The sequence below is a fragment of the Myxine glutinosa genome, chromosome 9, assembly GCF_964187855.1.
Source record: "Myxine glutinosa chromosome 9, kmMyxGlut1.1, whole genome shotgun sequence".
NCBI lineage: Eukaryota > Metazoa > Chordata > Myxini > Myxiniformes > Myxinidae > Myxine > Myxine glutinosa.
In genome coordinates, this window is record NC_136269.1 from 101,380,549 (window position 1) to 101,402,464 (window position 21,916).

Below are 21,916 nucleotides of genomic sequence, written 5' to 3' on the forward strand. Positions count from 1 at the left end.
ATCCCACTGATAGGACGGATCTGCATCCGGACCTGAACCAGAATCGAATCTGCTTGTTCTTGTGACTTACCTAAATCGTCCACCGAGTTTTGTCATAACTCGTCCACAACCTTTTGAGATATCGTGCTATATATTGTTTTTGGCCAGATCTCTCAATGGTGAAGAATCACCTAAAAAAAAATTGTATCCGGATTTGGATCTTCACCAAAATCTAATAATTTCATCCTTGTCACATAAGTTACCTCCCCGCCAAATTTCGTCCGAATCCGTCCACAACCTTTTGAGATATCCTGTTCAGAGACAGAAACAAACAAACCAACGGACAGACAGATAAGGGTTAAAACATACCTGTGCCCAGCTTTAATGACAGGTATTAAAAACTGATGATTACCCATGTCGTAACAAAATGGTCATTTATACTTTTTTACAGTATGTTATTATTATTAACAATGATGTTTCAATGTCTTTGCAGCTCGAACGCACTGAACGCATTATGAATTCTCTTGATCCAGAGTTTTCACAAAGGTTGGCATGCTCCCTATTTTAACTTCACTCGGTGTGCCTCCCGTCGCTTCACTAATGGGTTTAATTGAAAGACATCATGTTTGTTGTACATCACAAACATATTGCATGTCTATTTGTGAGTGGCAACAAGGATGTAAAATGAAGTAAAACATGTGAAAAATGACATTCTAAACATGTAATTGTTGTTATCGTGGGTGTGGTGGTGGCGGTTGTTGTTTGTGTGTGCTCTTTCGGTGTGCATTTTATATATTTTTATATTGCCTCAATTGATTACTATATTGCGTTTTGTGTGTTCCTCCCATGTCCTACTGTCATAGAATAATAAATGTTACCGTTGGAACCGTTGTATTAAAGCTCGAGGTTCTGTTTCTTCCTCAATCTTGGGCAACACGGGCTTTTAAAAGAGGCAAGTTTGTGATTAAACAAACAATTTTTTTCCTAAGCAAATCAATTCTTATCTTTTCAACCAAGTAAATGGATTATATCTTTCTAATGGTACCATTTGTATTGTTACGTTTGTAGGTGATGACATACCATAGTGGAGATGGGGTTGTGTAGTATTAACATGGACCGTGGACCCGAAGGGGACATTTCGATGTACAGGGAAACTGTGAGCTTAAGGTTGTTTATGTTCTTCACACAGGGGGGGGTGGGGGGGGGGGGTGAAGACATGCTAATTAGGTAGGGTTTAAAGATAATTTCCCCAGTGTCTACGTCTCCCTGTGATCAATCCCCGATGTTTTTATGGCTGGCAATCAAAAATCAGCTCCATTAACCAACAATACCGACATGTTGCTGTCAGAAACCCAGCACATTCACCATCGGGCTAAACCCTGCCCCACCACGGCCGACAGGACCCGAACATTTGCCGATCGACAATTAAACCCCACCTCAAAAGGTTCATAACTGGCAGGCAACTAAACCCCACCCATCAACCGAGTAAGGAAAAGGCCACGCCCCGAGCCTTTGCGATTTGTCGTATGACGTCAGAGTGAGAATGTTTGAGGATTGCAGAGGAAGAAGAATCGCTCTCTCTCTCTCTCTCTCTCTCTCTCTCTCTCTCTCTCTCTCTCGCTCTCGCTCTCGCTCTCGCTCTCTTGCTCTCTCGCTCTCTCTCTCTCTCTTGGTTTTTGTGCTTGCCGAACAAGAAGCTCGCCATTGTTGGTGCGTTTGGTGCGCTGGGATTTGTGTGTGCTTTTGAAGAAAGTGAGGAACTCTTGGCTGCGTGGGCAGAATTGCGAGGGAAGAAGAAGAGCGTTTTGCTCTCTCCTTTGTCCTGGTTGCGCCGGCAGACAGCTGCTCTGTGCCCGTGGCCGCTGGAGCGAATTTCGGAGCCTTCGTGCCACTTGGAATAAAGTGGAAGGAGGTGTGGTTGATCTGTGGTGCTCTTCGGGGAAGCTGAAGCTGCGCTGTGCTTCTGGTGAGGAATGACAGAGGAGGATGTCTTGCTGCCGCTTCGTGGCTTGGGGTGCTGGCGTGGTTGACCGGCGCCATTGTGAATGCATCGACGCTCGGTCTTTTTGCCGACGGACTGGACTCGTTTGAGAGCCACCAAGCATCCAAAAGTCCTTGTTGAGGCCGGAGCTGAGTGTCGGCCGACAAATAAAAAAATTTTTTTTAAATCTTTCCCCTTGTCCATATTTGTCAGTGTGGAGGGTCCCTCGAGTTAGATTTATAGTTTTACCTCAACATTCATTTTTATTGTCATGCCTTCATTTCATTAAATTTATTATTGTGCATTTCATTTCTTGTATTGTGGATTTTCCTTGTCTCGTTTCTGTGTTTGTGGGTTCGAGGAATAAACCATGTGGCTTTCATCCATGCAGGTAAGCACCCTGGTTTCCTTCGCCCGCACGACGGACTGACTGCCAATTTTTGGCTTGACTGCCTCGGAGTTAAAACTGTTCGGCTATCTGCTGCCCGTGATCTTAATAACCGGCGACACGACGGTATTCTACGACAGCAGAAACTCTTCAGAATAGAGTTATGGACAAAGCAACTTGGCTAGTTTTACATATATATTGTTACTGATCGCGGTTTAGATGTTACTTTGCCGAGCGAAGGCTCCGCGACCGAACAGTTGTTCCCCGACTCACCCGATTCACCCAGAACTTTGGCCGTATCGCACCGCAGCTGCCCAATCTGGGAAAAGACTAAAACGACGAAATGCAAAGAGGAAAAGGAATAAAACGAGAAGACGGACAGAAGAGTAATTGGGTTTATTGTACACACAAGCAAAAAGAAAGCAGTCACGTTTATTTACAACACATAAGACGCAGGTGACACAGTGCAAATACTAGCTTATACAGACTTAATTAACCCAGGGACAGAACAAACAAAACAAACTCACGTACACAAGAAGGGTGGAAAGGCAGGAGATGGATGGCTGGAGGGAGAGGAAGGTCCAAGGGGGTCCTGCAGCACGATCGGCGCGTTTAGCAGCCGCCGTTCCTTCACGGCCTTGCTCAAAACCGCCGTCCAGGCCCCCAAGTGGCTGTTGGGTGTTGTTGCTGCTGTGGCCTCCGCTGCTTTCCCAGGACTTGTCTGACTCGTCTGGTCCAAACCCTCAACTCTTTCTTGGTCCACTCACTCCTCACCACCGACTCCTCACCGCAACCAACGCAACCACTGACCACCTTCACCACCGACTCTTCACCACCGACTGACCCAACGCAACCAACGCAACCAACTGACCACCTCCCCGCTTCTTGCGCGCGCGCCTTTATAGCGCCTCCGGCGATCAAGCCGCCGGCCTTCAGGACACGCCCATCGGTGTGCTCACCTCGGCCCTGGTTGGTCACGCGACCCTCTCGCTCCGCCCTTGATGGCGACGGGCGGGCACGCCCCTCTTCCCCGACCCGAGCGCTTGTTCAATGGTGGTTTTGGAGGGGAGGTAATTGGCAATCGAGGCTCGGCAATGACGAAAGGGGATGTGAAAGGAAATGGAGATTTTGGGGATGGGAATGAAAGGGGATCTATTCTCTTTCACTGGTGCAATGGAGTACTTCAATTAATGGGAGACACAGCCTTACTCTAAAACACAGAATAAGATATAACTATCGAACAGGGGTATTCTATTATTGGCTGACGTGTATGCTTGTGGACTAATTATGGGATGCCCTTTCACCTTTACACAGCTCCGGAGGCAGGGGGCGCAGAATAAACAATAATAATAATAAAGCACACAATCAAAAAAATATACAGTCCTCATATCCGCAACACTGCACCCTCCTCCTCTTAGGCACTTCCCGGGCCTACAACTTTTATTTAGTGTGACACGTAGGTGTAGTTCCCTCTACTTTTAACCTGACCCTGAGTGCGACAGTTTTAAAACATAAATAAATGTGTCCCGCTGCTCCATTGCACCCTGCCTAACAGACTTACGCCAACAGTTAACCGAATTGCGGAATTGGTCTTCAAACTATACACTGACGGTGGGGAGCATTATTTACAATGACGCTATTTTTATTTACAAAACTAACCCAGGACCTGTGATTGTTCTTTCTGGGGGGGAGACAGTCTGCTCTGCATCGACGCACCATTAAAGCACCCAAAAACGCACCAATACAAGCACCCTCAAGCACCAATCGGTGCAGTCACCATAGTTCATCAGTGTTCAATGCATGTTCAATAAAAATAAAATCGACAACCCCTAACCCTGCAGGTGATCTCTTGCTCTTCGGCTCCCTCTGCTGGTTATTATTATTTGTTCTTCCAGATGTTGTCATTCTTTCATGTTCTTACTGGCGGCCTATTTGCAATAAAGTGTGCCCAATGTGTCCTTTTTATTTTCTTTATTTATGGCCCACAGGGCCGACTACGTGTGGTTCACCTGTGGGGCATCGGTGCCCTGTGGCCAAGGTCCGCCAGCAAGATTTCGGGCCCTCATGGCCGGTTCCAGCAGAGGGGCCATGCCCCAACCCATGGGGTCCATAAGTGGTGCTCGGCCACAGGCATGTGGTCCATAATGTGGTGCATCGATGCAGACAGCTGGTTCTGGGAATTTCGGGCGCACAATGGCCGACCCACGCACGCTCCCCTCGGCGCCCAATGGCGCACAGGTCATGTGGGAGACAAAAGAGACAATTGAGCGAGGGGTAAGGTCACAAGGGTACACATCAATAAGGCAATGCAAGGCGAAATGCGTACAGAGGGCGAAGTGAAAAAGCTCGTCCCTACCGTACGTCACCCCCCTATCACCTACACTACCCTTGCCCTTACCCCATATTTACAAAATCTACCCATTTACAAATTCGTCACTACTGTCACGTCTTCCCCATATTTCTCCTATACCAAATTCGTCTCCACAATCCCTCTACTTCAAAATTTGCCATCACCAAATTCGTCATCAATCCTCATAAGGAGGAAGAGATGGAATCATCAAAGCACAATGTCACACCCACGTCATGATGCGTCTCACAATCCAAACATTTGCACAGTAAAAAATAATCAAAACATGGCATGGTGTGGAGTACCTGTCACCTCAGGTGAGTGGATGCAGATGGTGCGAGGAGATCCTTCATCCTAACTATCCTCTAAATGATTTTAACACACTTTACACTACCCGGGGTCTTTCCCCCCAATCCATTGGCCAACTTACACTATGGGTTCTAAAAACCAATTCCCATTGACCAAACTGTGGTGCTTCTCAATTTGGGGTCTCACTCCCCCGATTCATCTCCCGGTGCCCTCGCACAATTTCTGGGCTGCGACGTGTAGCTCTCCCAGCAGGTCTACCCACCTGCACACCTCCACCACTGTAGTTGCCACCCGAGCTTACCTAGCTCCTCACCCTAACCTAACTAACTGGGGAAGACCCCTCCTGGTTCTGTCACCCCTTGGTGCCCTCTGGCACTGGGCTACCCGGGTCCGTCCTCCGGATCCTCGGGCCCCATCCACAACTACCGGCTCCCAGAGCCCACCTGCGGCCTCACCTGGCCGACATCCTCACAGTGGTGGAGTGCCCAAACCAACTACACACACTAACAGGCTACACGCCCAGCCATTTCCACAACACTAATGCACCCATCCACAGATCATTCTTTCACCCGCACCACAGATGCCAATATCCAACCACAATTTACCTGTACCCTCTACCTAACACTTACTCTACCCGCCCCGGGTATCCGTGATGGGGGTCCACTCTTCCCCCATTCACACCTTCGCACCATCCACTCCACTCCACAATTTCCACCATACTCACTCCACGACCATCCATTCCAATACTCCATACCATTTATTCCATACACCTGTCCTCCATTCACCTATTTATTCCATTCACCTGTTGGTGCACACCTGTGCAATCACCTGGTGCCACCTGCACCCTCCTCCTCTTCCTGGACCATTTGGTCAGCACAATACACAATCACCTTCACTCACTCATACACTGCTCCATCCACCTGTCCAGTTGCACACCTGTGCAATCACACCTGTTCAATCCTCAAACACACGGCATCATCTCAGCTAACTACTCCCCTCTGAAACTTGCGCTTCCCAGTCGCCCCTTTAAACTATTGCGCTCCCACGTCATTATCATCCACTCTACTCTACCTGCGTCCCCACTACAGGTGTCAGTCACTAACTAACCTTAACGTCACCTAATGTCATTTTCGCTAGATCCCTACACAAAATATCCTAACCTACCCGGGCTAGTTTTCACTGCCATACACCCCATAAACTATTGCTCCTTTGCCCCCCCTGTGAGGGATGACAGAGTTGCCATCCCACCACATCGGGGAGGTCCTACTATCAATTTTGCTCGTCCAAATCCAACCAATCAAAAATTTTCTATTTACTGCCAATTCTATTCACTTTCTAAATTTCGTATCAAAACCACTATCACTATTATCATCATCACCGTCCACTATGTCCTAGCCTCGGTGCGTCATGACATCATTAAACTCGGCTTCGTAAAGCCGAGCAATGAATTCGGGTGGTTTGGTCGCCTGCAGGTTGAATCCGTCTGGCTTTCGGTTCAAGGGAGGTGGTTTGGTCGGGCCAAGGTTCCACGCACCATCTCGGCGCGGCACCTTGCGGTCCCGGGCCCGATGGCTCAATCTCCCCCGGTCGGAACCCCGTCCCCACGAGGGGGCACCGTGCCGCTTCCTCCCACTCGCCCTTGAACCGGACCGGTCGCCTCGCCCGACAAAGCCCGGACTCGACCGTGCGGGGCGGGGCCAAGCCCGAATCGGCAACGACGCTTCGAAGAGAAGCGACCCAGCATCGACCCGCGCCGGGCCTCGCACCCAACAAAGCACCCCGCGCCCCGAGTGCTCGCATCGGCTATCCGTCGCCCTAACCGCTAACCCGGTTACCGTCGATGCTTCACCGGCCTGCTCACACGCATACGCTACCCCTTTCACCCTCACAAAACCCGGCGTTCCAACGCCGTCCGTACATTCCACCAACGCTCTCCCTGTTACACACCACACCTCTCGCGCACACTCTTGCGCACACTTCTTATTGCTCTCACTCCCTGTGTCACACTCCGTACACCCCGACGTGCATTCTCGCTCGCACTCGGTTTCACTCCCACACTTTATAACACACCCACTCGCCGACGCACACTTTTTCCTCCCACGCGTGCCATTTCCACTCACACGGGACCCTTCACCAACGCCCGGATGCCTCCTCGATCCCAAGCGCGCGAAAATTATTTTGTCGCCAAACATCCTCTTACAAAATCTCCCCGCACAATATACAGCACGTCTCACCTTTGGGGTTCTTCTTCCTCCCTGCACCAAAACCTGCAAACTTCAATTCGGGTTAAGCACAGCATCGTGATGTAAGCAGGGACTTTGTACATAATCCATTTCTCCCTGCAATTCCCGGGCTACCTCCGTCATCTCTTCAATTTTAATTCCCAGCACTGCTTTTTCTTTATTCACCTCGACGACCGTTGGCTTTAATAAAATTCCCTCTACCTCATCGGTCGCCGGCTTTTCCAAACCCCGTGTCGCGATTTCTACCCCCGTCATTGTACCCGTGCTTTCCTCCGCTTCTCTCAACCGGCGCTTCTCGACCCACGTTACCTCGTCGTGCACCCCTGGGACCCTCTCGCCCACCATGCGGTCTCTGTCCCTCTGCTCCATATTGGCCCTCATTCCGTTCGTTTTTGCATCAATTTTGTTTCCCAAGTCATTTTTGAATTGCTCCCTCATCTCGGCCATAAGGGCCTCCATTTCAGCCATAAATGATTGCACGTCTTCCACCGTTGGTACAAAGGGCGCGGCGCTATTTGGTGCCGCTGTAACCACGTGCGCGAGGCCGCCATTTTGTGCGTCTGATACTCCCTCAACCGCCTCCTCATTGCTCCCCTCCATTTGATCCTGGGTTACTCCTAACCCCTCCTCTAGCTCACCCACCGGCATTCGATCGCCTTGACCAGCCATGGCGCGATTTCAAAATTCGGGTTTTATTTCTTTAAAACACAATTTTTCAGCAGCTCGTAATTTTGAGCGCGTTAAGCGCGCTTCGGGTCCAATCCCACTTCCCGACACCAATTTGTTACTGTAATAACACAATTGGTGTCCAAAATTTGGGCTAAATAAATTTAGTCCCAGGTTCGAATCCCAACTCCTGACACCAATTGTTACTGATCGCGGTTTAGATGTTACTTTGCCGAGCGAAGGCTCCGCGACCGAACAGTTGTTCCCCGACTCACCCGATTCACCCAGAACTTTGGCCGTATCGCACCGCAGCTGCCCAATCTGGGAAAAGACTAAAACGACGAAATGCAAAGAGGAAAAGGAATAAAACGAGAAGACGGACAGAAGAGTAATTGGGTTTATTGTACACATAAGCAAAAAGAAAGCAGTCACGTTTATTTACAACACATAAGACGCAGGTGACACAGTGCAAATACTAGCTTGTACAGACTTAATTAACCCAGGGACAGAACAAACAAAACAAACTCACGTACACAAGAAGGGTGGAAAGGCAGGAGATGGATGGCTGGAGGGAGAGGAAGGTCCAAGGGGGTCCTGCAGCACGATCGGCGCGTTTAGCAGCCGCCGTTCCTTCACGGCCTTGCTCAAAACCGCCGTCCAGGCCCCCAAGTGGCTGTTGGGTGTTGTTGCTGCTGTGGCCTCCGCTGCTTTCCCAGGACTTGTCTGACTCGTCTGGTCCAAACCCTCAACTCTTTCTTGGTCCACTCACTCCTCACCACCGACTCCTCACCGCAACCAACGCAACCACTGACCACCTTCACCACCGACTCTTCACCACCGACTGACCCAACGCAACCAATGCAACCAACTGACCACCTCCCCGCTTCTTGCGCGCGCGCCTTTATAGCGCCTCCGGCGATCAAGCCGCCGGCCTTCAGGACACGCCCATCGGTGTGCTCACCTCGGCCCTGGTTGGTCACGCGACCCTCTCGCTCCGCCCTTGATGGCGACGGGCGGGCACGCCCCTCTTCCCCGACCCGAGCGCTTGTTCAATGGTGGTTTTGGAGGGGAGGTAATTGGCAATCGAGGCTCGGCAATGACGAAAGGGGATGTGAAAGGAAATGGAGATTTTGGGGATGGGAATGAAAGGGGATCTATTCTCTTTCACTGGTGCAATGGAGTACTTCAATTAATGGGAGACACAGCCTTACTCTAAAACACAGAATAAGATATAACTATCGAACAGGGGTATTCTATTATTGGCTGACGTGTATGCTTGTGGACTAATTATGGGATGCCCTTTCACCTTTACACAGCTCCGGAGGCAGGGGGTGCAGAATAAACAATAATAATAATAATAATAAAGCACACAATCAAAAAAATATACAGTCCTCATATCCGCAACAATATTTTCCTTACCCCTCAATACTCAAACTAAAGAGGTAGGCAGACCAGTGTGACCAACCTGAAATTTCTAGAGCCACCAGAAAAATATGTCTGCATACCAATTATATGATATTTGCGGTCGAGTTGATCCCACCTTTTCCACGTCCGTGTGCGGAGTCTCATCTGCTCCCGGGCTGCACGCGCGGAGTCTCGTGTGTTCCCCAGCTCTATGCCCAGGATTCCTCCCACCTGACCAGCAGAAACGTTGTATGTTTGCTTACTATTGTCACCCAGCTCCTGAGTGATGCCCAGCTTGTGGCCTCAAACCTTCTTGGTGACATCACTGCGTGGGAGGGAAGTCTTCTCATGAATACAGCACTTCAGTGAGTGAAGGCCTAAAGCCTAGTTGTCTTGACAGAATTACTCTCACTATCTCCATGGCTGCTAACAGTTTCGTTTCTGTATCATAGCGAGAGCGGTCTGTTCACTGGCGGTTCCCGGGGGAGGGTGCAGGGGTAAGCTATGAATATCCTGGAACGGCCCTCGTGTCCAGATTATGTTGAATAAGGAACATTCCAGGCAGCTTACCAACGCTAAGAGGTTTTAACACACGCACCCACACAAACACACACACATACAAAATGATGCGCTCGTACGGTGTTTGACGGAATCCAGACTTTGGGGGATATTTTCAACAAATTTGCAAGTGGGAAGTTCGACCAGGAATCGCCAATCGACGACAACTACCATACAGCTCAGGTCAGTAGTGCAAGTCTGCATATATGTAGTGCCGGTTCAGTAGTACAAGCACATGTCATATAACATACAGTGCTGCAGTAGATATTGACGTATCCGGTACATGACCAACTTTTAACAAGCATGCTGAGTATTGCGCTGCAATACATGTCCCCTACCGGCAAGCTGTCGTCCGGAAAACTGTTGGAGAAATTACCAAAGTTCAAAGTGCCCGCAAGGTCGCTCCGTGGAGCAGCCTGCACGTATTGCACTGTGTGAATTATATAATTACCAACTCACGGTCTGAGGTAACTCGGCTAAAAATTATCCGAGTTGCACCAAATAAAGTTGCACAGACCCCTACTTCTCACTAAAAGTGGAAACAGAATGTAAATTGGAGTTGAAACAAGGAATATTAACAGCTTTGACTTACCGCACTCCAAATTATAGTCCGAAAAACTGTTGGGGAAATTCCCAAAGTTCAAAGTGCCATAACTTTGTCAAAAATGATCGAAACGTCGTGAAGTTCGAACTTGATCTGTAACTTATCATGAGGAAACCATGTACCAAGTTTGAAATCATTAGCATTAAGAGTTTAGAAAAAAAGTCCGGAAAACTGTTCTTTGCGTGACGGACGGACGGACGGACGGACAGACGGAGGGATGGAGTGCAAACCTATAATCCCCTCCAGTGTACACCGGTAGGGGACTAAAAATGGTATATGGGAAGTGTGTTCTTGTTAGTGCTAGTCTTTGGTCTGGTAGACTTCACCATGTGGGTGGCCATCTTGGAAAAAAAAAAATCCAATAGTAAGGTCATCATCATCCTGCTTGCCCCCTCCTGTTTTTTTTTTTTTTTTGCAAAGCCTGGACGAGAATCTCATAATTTATTTTTCTTGGTCTTAACTATTTTAATATAATTTCTTGCTTTCATGATGAAGCTGTTTAATATTGATGGCTGGTCTCGAGAGGTGAATCGGTGCAATTTTCTGCTGACTAGCGAGGTTTTATGTTTTATGGTCTATTTGGCCAGTGAAAAGAAAAATGTTTAGGTCTAACTCTGCATGGGCTGCTGCTCTCCGATCTTAGACAAGTTGCTGGCCTCTGTTTTATGCTGCCGCATCTCTGCTCTTTCATCCTTCTATCCCTCCAAGTCACATGTGTTCTTCTTAGCAACGCCTTATTTATAAAACGCCTGAAATACAGGCTTATTGTGAACCTCGCCTCCTTTGATCCTCTCTTCTCCTGTTTGTGTAACAAATTTCTTCCGTATGCTCATTCCCACTCTAAATGTCAGGGCTTCGACTTTGCAATACAACACCATCTCAGGTCTTCCTCCATCCTTACCTGTGAAGTTTATTTTCTTCATCCTTATTGACTCTTCCCTACCCTTCTCCTTCTACTTTGGCGTGGTGGTGTTGCTCACTTCTATAATCTAATTCGTGTTTATTTATTTATTTTACACAGGCTGCATGTGGATTATTACTTTGAGCAGGTGCAGAAACTTCGCTTTGGCCTCTACGACATAGATAACCAGACATATTCTCTTGATGATGATGACTTCCTGGGACAATTGGATTGTACTCTTGCACAGGTGAGGGTTTCGACACCGATGCTTCTTCAAGGCATGAGATTGAATCTGTGGGCCATTAATGTGAAACATTAGAAGCATTAGATGTTTCATTGCTTAAGAACACCCTGTCTTGTTTCTAATTAGTTGTTCTCATGTGTATTGTTAGTATGAAAAGACTTTTTATATGTCAGAACCTATATGTATACTTTTGGTAGCACACCGTGTCTGTGATGGTGAGTTGTGGTGCAAACGTCAAATTAAAACAGACCAAAAGGTTCTTGTGATTATATATTTTGATTAATCCAGATGTTGGGGGGCTTAACTTGCATCCCATTCTCTTTTTATCTTAGATAGTTTCAAGCAAGAAATTGACAAGGCCACTGCTGCTGAAGAATGGGAAGCCAGCTGGGAAGGGCCAGATTACGGTAAAATAGGAAGAATGTTAATAACATGACCCTTCCTGCTGCTTCCGTGGTGTATTTCCAAGGCCGCTTCCAATAACAAAAGTAATATCGACTCTACTTACAATAGCATAATATATCGATGCAGGTTGTTATGATTCATCCAGTCAAATTAAATCAGTAAAAGTTTATAAATGCAAAAGCTGGACTTGCAAGACAGTAGAGCCGTTGTTTTGGCGAGAATCCACTCACCTTGTTCACGGCAGATGTTAAAGTGAAGAATTTTTTATTCAAGCTTCTTCTTCACTTCAATGTCTGTCATGAACAAGGCGAGTGGATTCTTTCTGAAACATCGGCTCCACCCACTTGCAAGTCCAGCTTTTGCTTTTATAAAGTTTCACTGATGATAGTATGATATTATTGTTATTAAACAACAATATCCCCCCTCCCCAAGGGGTCTTGTGACTTGTGATATTGCCCCTCCCCCTCCACAACACCCTCATGGAAGTAAATTTTGTTATGGGGAATTTAGAATAGTGAGACATGGTCTGATATTTTCAAAGACCTGATATAACATAATTAATAGTAACAATAATTGGCAATAATAATAATAACTAGAACTGCCACTTTACAACTGCTGGCAGTGATGACCGGTTTCCTCCGCCTTCCCGCTTTCATACAACCCCGCTTTCATACAACCCCGCTTTCATACAACCCCGCTTTCATACAACCCCGCTTTTGATACAACCCCGCTTTTGATACAACCCCACTTGGATACAATCCCGCTTGGATACAACCCCGCTTGGATACAACCCCGCTTGGATACGACCCCGCTTGGATACGACCCCGCTTGGATACGACCCCGCTTGGATACGACCCCGCTTGGATACGACCCCGCTTGGATACGACCCCGCTTGGATACGACCCCGCTTGGATACGACCCCGCTTGGATACGACCCCGCTTTTGATACGACCCCGCTTTTGATACGACCCCGCTTTTGATACGACCCCGCTTTTGATACGACCCCGCTTTTGATACGACCCCGCTTTTGATACGACCCCGCTTTTGATACGACCCCGCTTTCGATACGACCCCGCTTTCGATACGACCCCGCTTTCGATACGACCCCGCTTTCGATACGACCCCGCTTTCGATACGACCCCGCTTTCGATACGACCCCGCTTTCGATACGACCCCGCTTTCGATACGACCCCGCTTTCGATACGACCCCGCTTTCGATACGACCCCGCTTTCGATACGACCCCGCTTTCGATACGACCCCGCTTTCGATACGACCCCGCTTTCGATACGACCCCGCTTTCGATACGACCCCGCTTTCGATACGACCCCGCTTTCGATACGACCCCGCTTTCAATACGACCCCGCTTTGGATACGACCCCGCTTTCGATACGACCCCGCTTTCGATACGACCCCGCTTTCGATACGACCCCGCTTTGGATACGACCCCGCTTGGATACGACCCCGCTTGGATATGACCCCGCTTGGATACAACCCCGCTCGGATACTTTCCTTCGAACCCTTGGATACTTGAATATTTTCAAAGACCTGATACCACATAAGTAATAGTTACAATAATTGGCAATAATAATAAGAATAATAACATGACCCACTGCCCTGCCTGTTGTGAGCAGGTGCACTAGTTTAATAAATTGTAACAACTAAAAATGTTAGTGTGTCTGTTTGTGTATGTTTCCATTAAACTGTGGACTCTCAGCCTTTTATAACTCCCATGATTGTGCGTCACCCCGTTGGTTCTCCTCCCAGCTTCTCGTAGTTTCCAGCGGCTTCTGAGGTTCCTTACAGCTTTGAGCAGCTTTAGGTTATTGAGACTGTCGGTCTCAGCGTGACTCTTATCTTGCACATTGTGCAAGGTTTTGCTTTTCTCTTCCTCGAAGGGGGGTGAGGAGGGTGAGATTTAGTGGCTTGCGGAGATGGAAAAGATTTATTAAGCAAATACATACAGATTACGAAGGGAACGATTTAAAGTATTGATGGGGGAGGGCTTTAAACACATTATGAAAAGGAGGGTTCATGTTTATCGATTTCCGAACACATTTCGACACATGTCCTTTAATTTACACAGAAACCACACACTTGTCATGTGCTGGACGTTTATTAATGACATAACTACAGTCTATCTTACTCCTGTTACACCCTATGACCGTTCATGCAACAATACATATCTTGGAAAGGTACACGACATGACCAAAAGTATGTGGACACCCCAACATCAAACATCTGATTCCAAAATCATGGGCATTAATGTGGAGTTGTCCCTTCCCCCTCCTCCACCCCTCCTTGCTGCAATAACAGCCTCCACTCTTCTGGGAAGGCTTTCCACTAGATGTTGGAACATTGCTGTGGGGATTTGCTTCCATTCAGCCACAAGAGCATTAGTGAGGTCGGGCACTCATGTTGGGCGATTAGGCCTGGCTCGCAGTCAGCGTTTCAATTCATCCCAAAGGTGTTCGATGGGGTTGAGGTCAGGGCTCTGTGCAGGCCAATCAAGTTCTTCCACACTGATCTCAACAAACCATTTCTGTTTGGACCTCGCTTTGTGCATGGGGGCATTGTCATGCTGAAACAGGAAAGGGCCTTCCCCAAACTGTTGCCACAAAGTTGAAAGCACACAATCATCTAGAATGTCATTGTATGCTGTAGCGTTAAGATTTCCCTTCCCTTCACTGGAACTAAGAGACCTAGCCCGAATCATGAAAAACAGCCCCAGGCCATTATTCCTCCTCCACCAAACTTTACAGTTTCCACTATGCATTCGGGCAGGTAGTGTTCTCCTGGCATCCGTCAAACCCAGATTCGTCCGCCGCACTGCCATATGGTGAAGCGTGATTCATCACTCCAGAGAACGCATTTCCACTGCTCCAGAATCCATTGGCGGTGAGTTTTACACCACTCCAGCCGACGCTCGGCATTGCGCATGGTGATCTTAGGCTTGTGTGCGGCTGCTCGGCCATGGTAACCTATTTCATGAAGCTCCCGATGAACAATTGTTGTGCTGATGTTGCTTCCAGAGGAAGTTTGGAACTCGGTAGTGAGGGTTGCAACTGAGGACAGACAATTTTTATGCACTTCAGCACTCGGCGGTCCCGTTCTGTGATCTTGTGTGGCCTACAACTTCGTGGCTGAGCTGTTGTTGCTCCTAGACGTTTCCACTTCACAATAACAGCACTTACAGTTGACCGGGGCAGCTTTAGCAGGGCAGAAATTTGACACACTGACTTGTTGGAAAGGTGACATCCTATGACGATGCCACATTGAAAGTCGCTGAGCTCTTCAGTGCGGCCCATTCTACTGCCAATGTTTGTCTATGGAGATTGCATGGCTGTGTACTTGATTATATATACCTGTCAGCAATGGGTGTGGCTGAAGTAGCCGAATCCACTAATTAGAAGGGGTGTCCGCATACTTTTGGTCATGTAGTGTATGAGGCACCTAAGCAACCTTAGATATCCTATAAAGATCTGAACAATAACCGCACTCTCCAAAAGCAAAGTCTTTAAAACTATAACTATGTGAACCTGAATAACATTTATTTGCTTATTTACTTGTTAGCCTACTTATGTACTTAGTTATCTTGTGGAATTGTACAAGCTTGAGAGAAACACTGATAAAGAAAAGACAAAATGCTCACCATATTGACTGATTTGCTTTTCAGATCGTGGCCGAGGAGAAGAAGGATAACCGCATATTAAAACTGGACGTGGCAGCGCGAAAACTCGATAACAAGGCAAGGGTTTTTTTTTTTGGTTTTTTTTTTTGTATACTGAATCGAGGCTCGTGAAAGAGCTAACATTTACTTCACAAACAAATCAACCAGACAAACAAAATATATAAAAAGAGGGAGCGGAAGACAAGATGGGGAGAGAAGGGGAAGCACACAAACACAACATTTGAGAGCAGGGAGATGTGTGGAAGGGAGAGGGCTTGGGGGGAGGAGGCGTGGGAATGGGGGGGGGGGGGGGGGGGAGGGAGAAGTATAAAACACGACACCAAGGACTTCCAGGACAGAAGTTGGTATTTCAAAAAAGTGGAATTGGGGTGAAATTAGCGGGGTAGAAAAGATCAAGGTTTTGGATGGGGGAAGATAAGAGATGGTGGTGAACAGCTGTTTTAAAGACCTGGAGGGTGGAGTGGGATTGAAGAGAGTGAGGGAGTTTGTTCCAGAGGCGGGAGAAAAGAGGAATGAAGGAGTGAAGGTGAGCAGAGAGTCTTGATTTTGGCAGTTTAACCATACGAGGGTTGCAGGCAGATCTTGTGCGACCTGTAGGAATATTTGCGGGACAGAGCCCAGAGAGAGCTGGGGGGGCAAGGCCAGAGAGGAGTCGGTAGAAGACGGAAAGACCACCAACCTGCCTGCGGTGAGTGAGTGAGAGGCCCTTGGAGTTAGCTTCATCGTGGGAGATTCCAATGATTCTGAATGCTTTGGTTTCAACAGCGTGAAGACGAGCTAGGTGTGAGGCAGGAGCACCAGCCCAGAGGGGAGAGCAGTATTCCATTGAGCTGCGGATGAAAGCCTTGTATGTGGTGAGGAGCTCAGGTGTGCCAAGGAAGGACTTCGCACGACGGAGGATGCCCAGTCGGCGACTGGCTTTGGAGGCCAGATTTGAAATGTGGTTTTCCCATGGCAGATAGTGAGACCCAAAAGCTTGAGTGACAGAACTTCTTGGAGAGGATTATTCAGAAAGTGGATGGGAGGGTTGTCCAGTCGGTCTTTTCGGAGAGACATCGTAAGAGTGTGAGATTTGTCAGGATTGAAAGACATGTTCCACTTGTTTGCCCAGTCTGTGATTTTGTCCAGGTCTGCAGAGAGTGAGGAGGCTGCAGCCTGCCAATCTGAGGGATGAAGAATGGAGCGACAGAGAGTAGCGTCATCAGCAAAGAGATACAGAGGATTTTCAAGAGAGTCAGAGAGATCATTGATGAAGACCAGAAAAAGCACAGGGCCCAGAAGGTTCAGGTGGAAGGTTCTAGTTCAGGTGGACGTGCTTCTTGGATTTAGTAATACGTTATTTTTGTAAATTAAAGCTTTTGAAAACGTTCCATTCTGTGTTCCCATCTGATCAAGATTTATACGTGGTGCAAATGTAGTGTCTGAGAAACGTTCTGGTACAAATTGCTGCAATAAGAATGATCCTTATTGATTGGAACTCATAAGCTTAAGTATAAATTAACCACGCCTCATTGGTATGGAAAAGGGAGTGTTTATTGGAGATTAAGGGATGGGAGGTGGACGGTTTGGAAAAATATAGATGTGATTCTAAAGAACGAAACCGAAAACTGTCACTCCACATGAGATACTTGAGGTCAGTAGAGCTCAAATTTTTAAACTGAGAATTATTTTATTTTGCCAAGCTGTATTGCTGTTTATGCGCTCCCCCCCCCTCCCACCCCCCTTCCTCACACCTTTGGTTCTACCTCCTAATATATATATTGTTGCGGTTTTAGAACCCCTCACTTGTAAATACTTGTAAATAATAACTCTTGTAAATATTGCCTTTGTAAAGGTAATCGGAGCACCCATAGTTAGTCCACAAGCAACACGTAGGACACCATAGGAACTTTCAGTTATTTCCCTAGTCTGTGTTTAGTTAAGGCTCTGTTCCCAATAGTTGAATCTGCGTTGCATTAATTAAATAAGATAGGCCCCATTCGCCTCTTTGCCAGCCGCTCTCTCTCCAAGCTACGCCAGTATGCGCCCCTACAGTCGAGGCTTGTCCCTCCCAATTCTATGACGCGCCGTCGCTTGCCAGCAGCGTTCGTTGCCTCGCTCAAAACGCCATTGAACACGCTGTCGGCTCGAGGAAAGATGGGGCAGAGCCACGAGAAGAGGTGTGGCCTCGTCCACGAGCCATCGAGGGCGGGGCCGGTGAGCCCTCGCGAACCTATCAGGGCTGAGGTGGGATGGCCTGGTAAGGGCATGGCTGGAGCTTCCAGAGGGTTCGCTGGGCTTGCCCATATAAGCGCGCACGAAAAGCCCTCTGAAGGACTGCGCGAGGGGAGGCCATTGTGAAAAGACTGACGAGAGGACTGCGCGGGGAGAGCTCGACAGGTACGGAATGCGCGGAGCGCACCTGGTGATTAATGATCTCGTTTGAAAGGCGCGTATGAACATTGAGAGAGAGAGAGGCAGCAGGCGCACATATTACGTACGCAGCATCCCAGTCCCCCGCTATATCTAAAAGGTCCGGTCGTGCGCCAACGCCACGCGAAGCTGCCGGCCGTTCTTTGCCGCGGTACGAGTCAACACCCGGAGCCGGACTCGAGTGAACCTGGAGCCGGACCTCGACGCCTACCATCTGCCTGGACCCTTCTCCTCCTACCACTACCCTCCCGTGTAAGTCTGTCTATTTTGTCCTGGGGTTAAGTAAGACTGTATAGATAAGCTTGCCCTGTGTCCTTTTGCTCTTCTTCTTGTACATTCTTCCCCTTTCGTTTCCTCTTTCTTGGGTTATTGTACATAATTAATAAATCTTATTTGTTCTTCCCTTTACTCTGATTTCCTCTCATTCGATCGTTGGCGTCTTTTCTCAATTGAGTACCTGTGGCACGATTTGGCCAACCGCTCAGGATCGGGTTTAGTTCCTTTGTTAATGGCTCGGGCTTCGGATTGCTAACCGCTCGGCAATTTCCATCTTGTCCGCGGTCCGGGCGGGAATTATCTCCCTGCTTTGCGGTCGGATTGGTATGCAGGTATTTGGGACTCCATTGACCAATCACCCTGGCCAATCTCGACCGGAAAGGAGCGTTATAATTTCCAGGATCGGGGGGGGGGGGGGGCAGCTTAAAAGACAAGGGGATTAACCCCCCCCCCCCTTGGTAAGGGGAGCGCCGGCCCCCGAATCCACAACAATATATATATATACTACAAAAGAGTGTCTGTATGTTGCCATTTTTGTCTCAACTGAACAAAAGTTCAGGTGAGGTATTAGCATTGCGTCAGTCATTGAGTGAGTCAGTCAGGTTGTATGTAAACACTCGGATCTTCTCCGAAACTACAAACACAATTTTAATTAATCTTGACGACGACCTTCATCATCCATGATGTACTAAAGTTTGTTCGCAGCATTTTAAAAAATCAGGGGTTTGCCCCCCAAAAGAGGTATTTACTTTCTTCTCCATTACGTATTTTGTAGGTCATCCATGCCTACCGCCATTCTACCAGGTGAGCTCAGGGCATTCCCCCTATTTTTGTCAGATGGCTGAATGGATCTTCATCAAACTTTCAGAGGTTGATCAGTGAGTGCCAAGGAGTGTTTTAGGAAGAAAACAAAGAACCTTTTTGAAAATTTTGGAAAAAAAAAAAAAAAATTGTATTTTTCTTTTTTTCAATTGCTCTATAGTGCCTAAGCCTTTGTAGTTTGTAGCCATATGAAAGGTAATATTAAATGAGCCCGGCCCCATTCCTTAGTGGGTGTTGGGAAATGTAAAATAATTTATTCCTTCAAAATACCAACAGGATTAGAACAACACTGGGAAATTCCGGGTACCCCTGCTAGTAGATTATAAGCACAACCAATGTGGAGATGAAGTGCAAGTTAACTTTAAAAAAAATTAATAGTTTTTTTTTTTTTAAGGTCGATGGTTTTTTAAGGTTTACGCCACCATTGGCTCTGTCGCTGTCGAAGAGTGGTTCCCAACCTTTTCTATGCCCCACACCCCTAGTATAGGAAATATTTGGTTAATGTTCGCACCCCCTACAAAAGTAATATCACATTTGAAGATGAAGTCAAATTTTTGAACCACAAATTGAACCACATACAATACTGTGGGTGAACAAATTGAACTAAAAAATAAGATTTTAACTCAGTGCATGAAATGCAAATATAAATTGAGCAATTAGATTCCAATTTATTCAGAAAAAAATGAAACAGTAAAATCATTCCCAATTGTGAACATAAAATTCAATGACTTCTATATTTTTGAACCACAAATTGTACCACATACAATACTGTGGGTGAACAATTTGAACTAAAAAATAAGATTTTAACTCGGTGCATGAAATGCAAATATAAATTGAGCAATTAGATTCTAATTTATTCAGGAAAAAAATGAAACAGTAAAATCAATCCCAATTGTGAACATAAAATTCAATGACTTCTTTGTTCCTGCTTCTCTTTCATGATTTTGTCAAAACGTGGAACTTTCTTGCTGACTGCGATCCGCAGGTCTGCCTGTGGATTCAGGCGATTCCTAGATTTTGTCTTGATTGACAAAAGAGAACTGAATCCAGATTCACACAAGTATGTCGTTGCAAATGGAATGAGGACACGGAGTGCTTTTCCACCAAGTCTTGGGAACATATCCAGTGCTGCACACCAAAACTCCTCCAAAGTCTTGCTTTCAAATTGCATTTCAAGAGCTCGATTTGTCTGCAAATCAATGAGATCTTCCTTCAGTTCTTCATAATTTGACATTTTCTCCAAAGTGTAGGAATATGGATTCATGATCCATTCTTCTGAAATCTTCAGGTCTCCAGCAGCAAAATATCCATCAAACGATTCTGACAGCATTTCCAAATGAGCCACAATTTATTCACGTACAGTAGGAGTTATGGATCCAGCATCATCAACCATCTCTTCAAGTGAAGGAAAATTTGAGAGATTGCCTCTTTCCATCCTTTGACGCCAAAGACGTAACTTTTCTTTGAAGGCATTCAACTTTTCACAAGCCTTCAATATGTTTATCCCTTTTCCTTGAAGAGAAGCACTCAGGTCATTCATACGAGTGAAAATGTCAGCTAAGTAAGCCAGCATTTGGGCGAATTGCTGTGATTCCAATGCCCCAACCAGATCACATTCACGCTCTTCCAGAAAAACTTTGATTTCTTCCCGCAGTTCAAAGAAGCGGGTTAAACCTTGTCCGCGTGACAACCAACGGACTTCTGTGTGGACAAGCAAAACTGAATGCTCACTTCCCAGATCTTCACAAAATGATTTGAAGATGCGATGGTTCAAAGCTCACCCCCTGATCCAGTTTATGATCTTCACACAAGCATCAAGGACTTTCTTCAAAGTTGGAGGCAATGTTTTTGATGCCAAAGCATGCCGATGAAGAAAACAATGGGTAACTTGCAAGTCTGGAATCTCCTTTTTGATCAATGCAGAAAAGCCAGATTTATTTCCAAGCATTGCAGGTGCCCCGTCAGTGCACACAGAACCAATGACTTTGATATATAAATCATGTTTGGCAAAGAAGTCTTTCACCAGCTGCATCACATCCTTTGCAGTTGTGCTTGTTTTCAAATCTTCACAAAACAGGAAATCTTCCTTCACAGCACCATCATTTACATACCTCACTAATGTGATGAGTTGACAACTGGAGACATCAGTTGACTCATCCAACTGAATAGAGATTTTAAGAGGACTAGCTCTGATATCTGAGATGACTTGGTCCAAAATATCTTCACTCAAATTACTGATTCGGTTGTGAATGACATTATTTGATAGTGGCACCTGTTCAAATTTTTTTCTTGCTTCTTTGCCCAGGATAGTTGTTGCCATTTCCAGTGCACATGGCTTGATGAGATATTTTGCAATTGTATGGGGCTTCTTGGATTTGGCCACTGCATAAGCCACTTGGTATGAAGCAGGAAGTAGTGGTTTTTCAACAGAAACGAAACCTAACTTTGGAAGAGTTCCTACAGAATCAAAACGAGCTCTTTTGATTTTCAATGACCCAACATCATGTCCTTCAACATCAGCTCCGCCATGCTTGTTCTTGAAGTGCTCTTGAAGCTTGGATGGTTTCAGATTTGAGTTGGAAAACACAACACTACAAAGAGTGCACTGGGGTTTTTGCAAGCCATCATTTCCCGTTATGCAAGTGAAACCAAAGCGCACATAGTCATCATTCCATTTCCTTCTTTTTG

General features: G+C 46.8%; 1 protein-coding gene across 12 annotated transcripts in view; it reads left to right on the forward strand.

Annotated features, from left to right (window-relative positions):
* The window catches only part of LOC137435167 (copine-3), a 186,612-nt gene that overhangs the window by 130,999 nt on the left and 33,697 nt on the right, over positions 1-21,916 (forward strand). For all 12 annotated transcript variants that reach the window (XM_078784588.1, XM_078784592.1, XM_068128704.2 and 9 more), the window contains 4 exons: positions 473-525; positions 11,501-11,627; positions 11,957-12,031; positions 15,704-15,775. In XM_078784588.1, the coding sequence (XP_078640714.1) occupies positions 473-525; positions 11,501-11,627; positions 11,957-12,031; positions 15,704-15,775 (327 nt within the window). The remainder of the gene's footprint in view (positions 1-472; positions 526-11,500; positions 11,628-11,956; positions 12,032-15,703; positions 15,776-21,916) is intronic.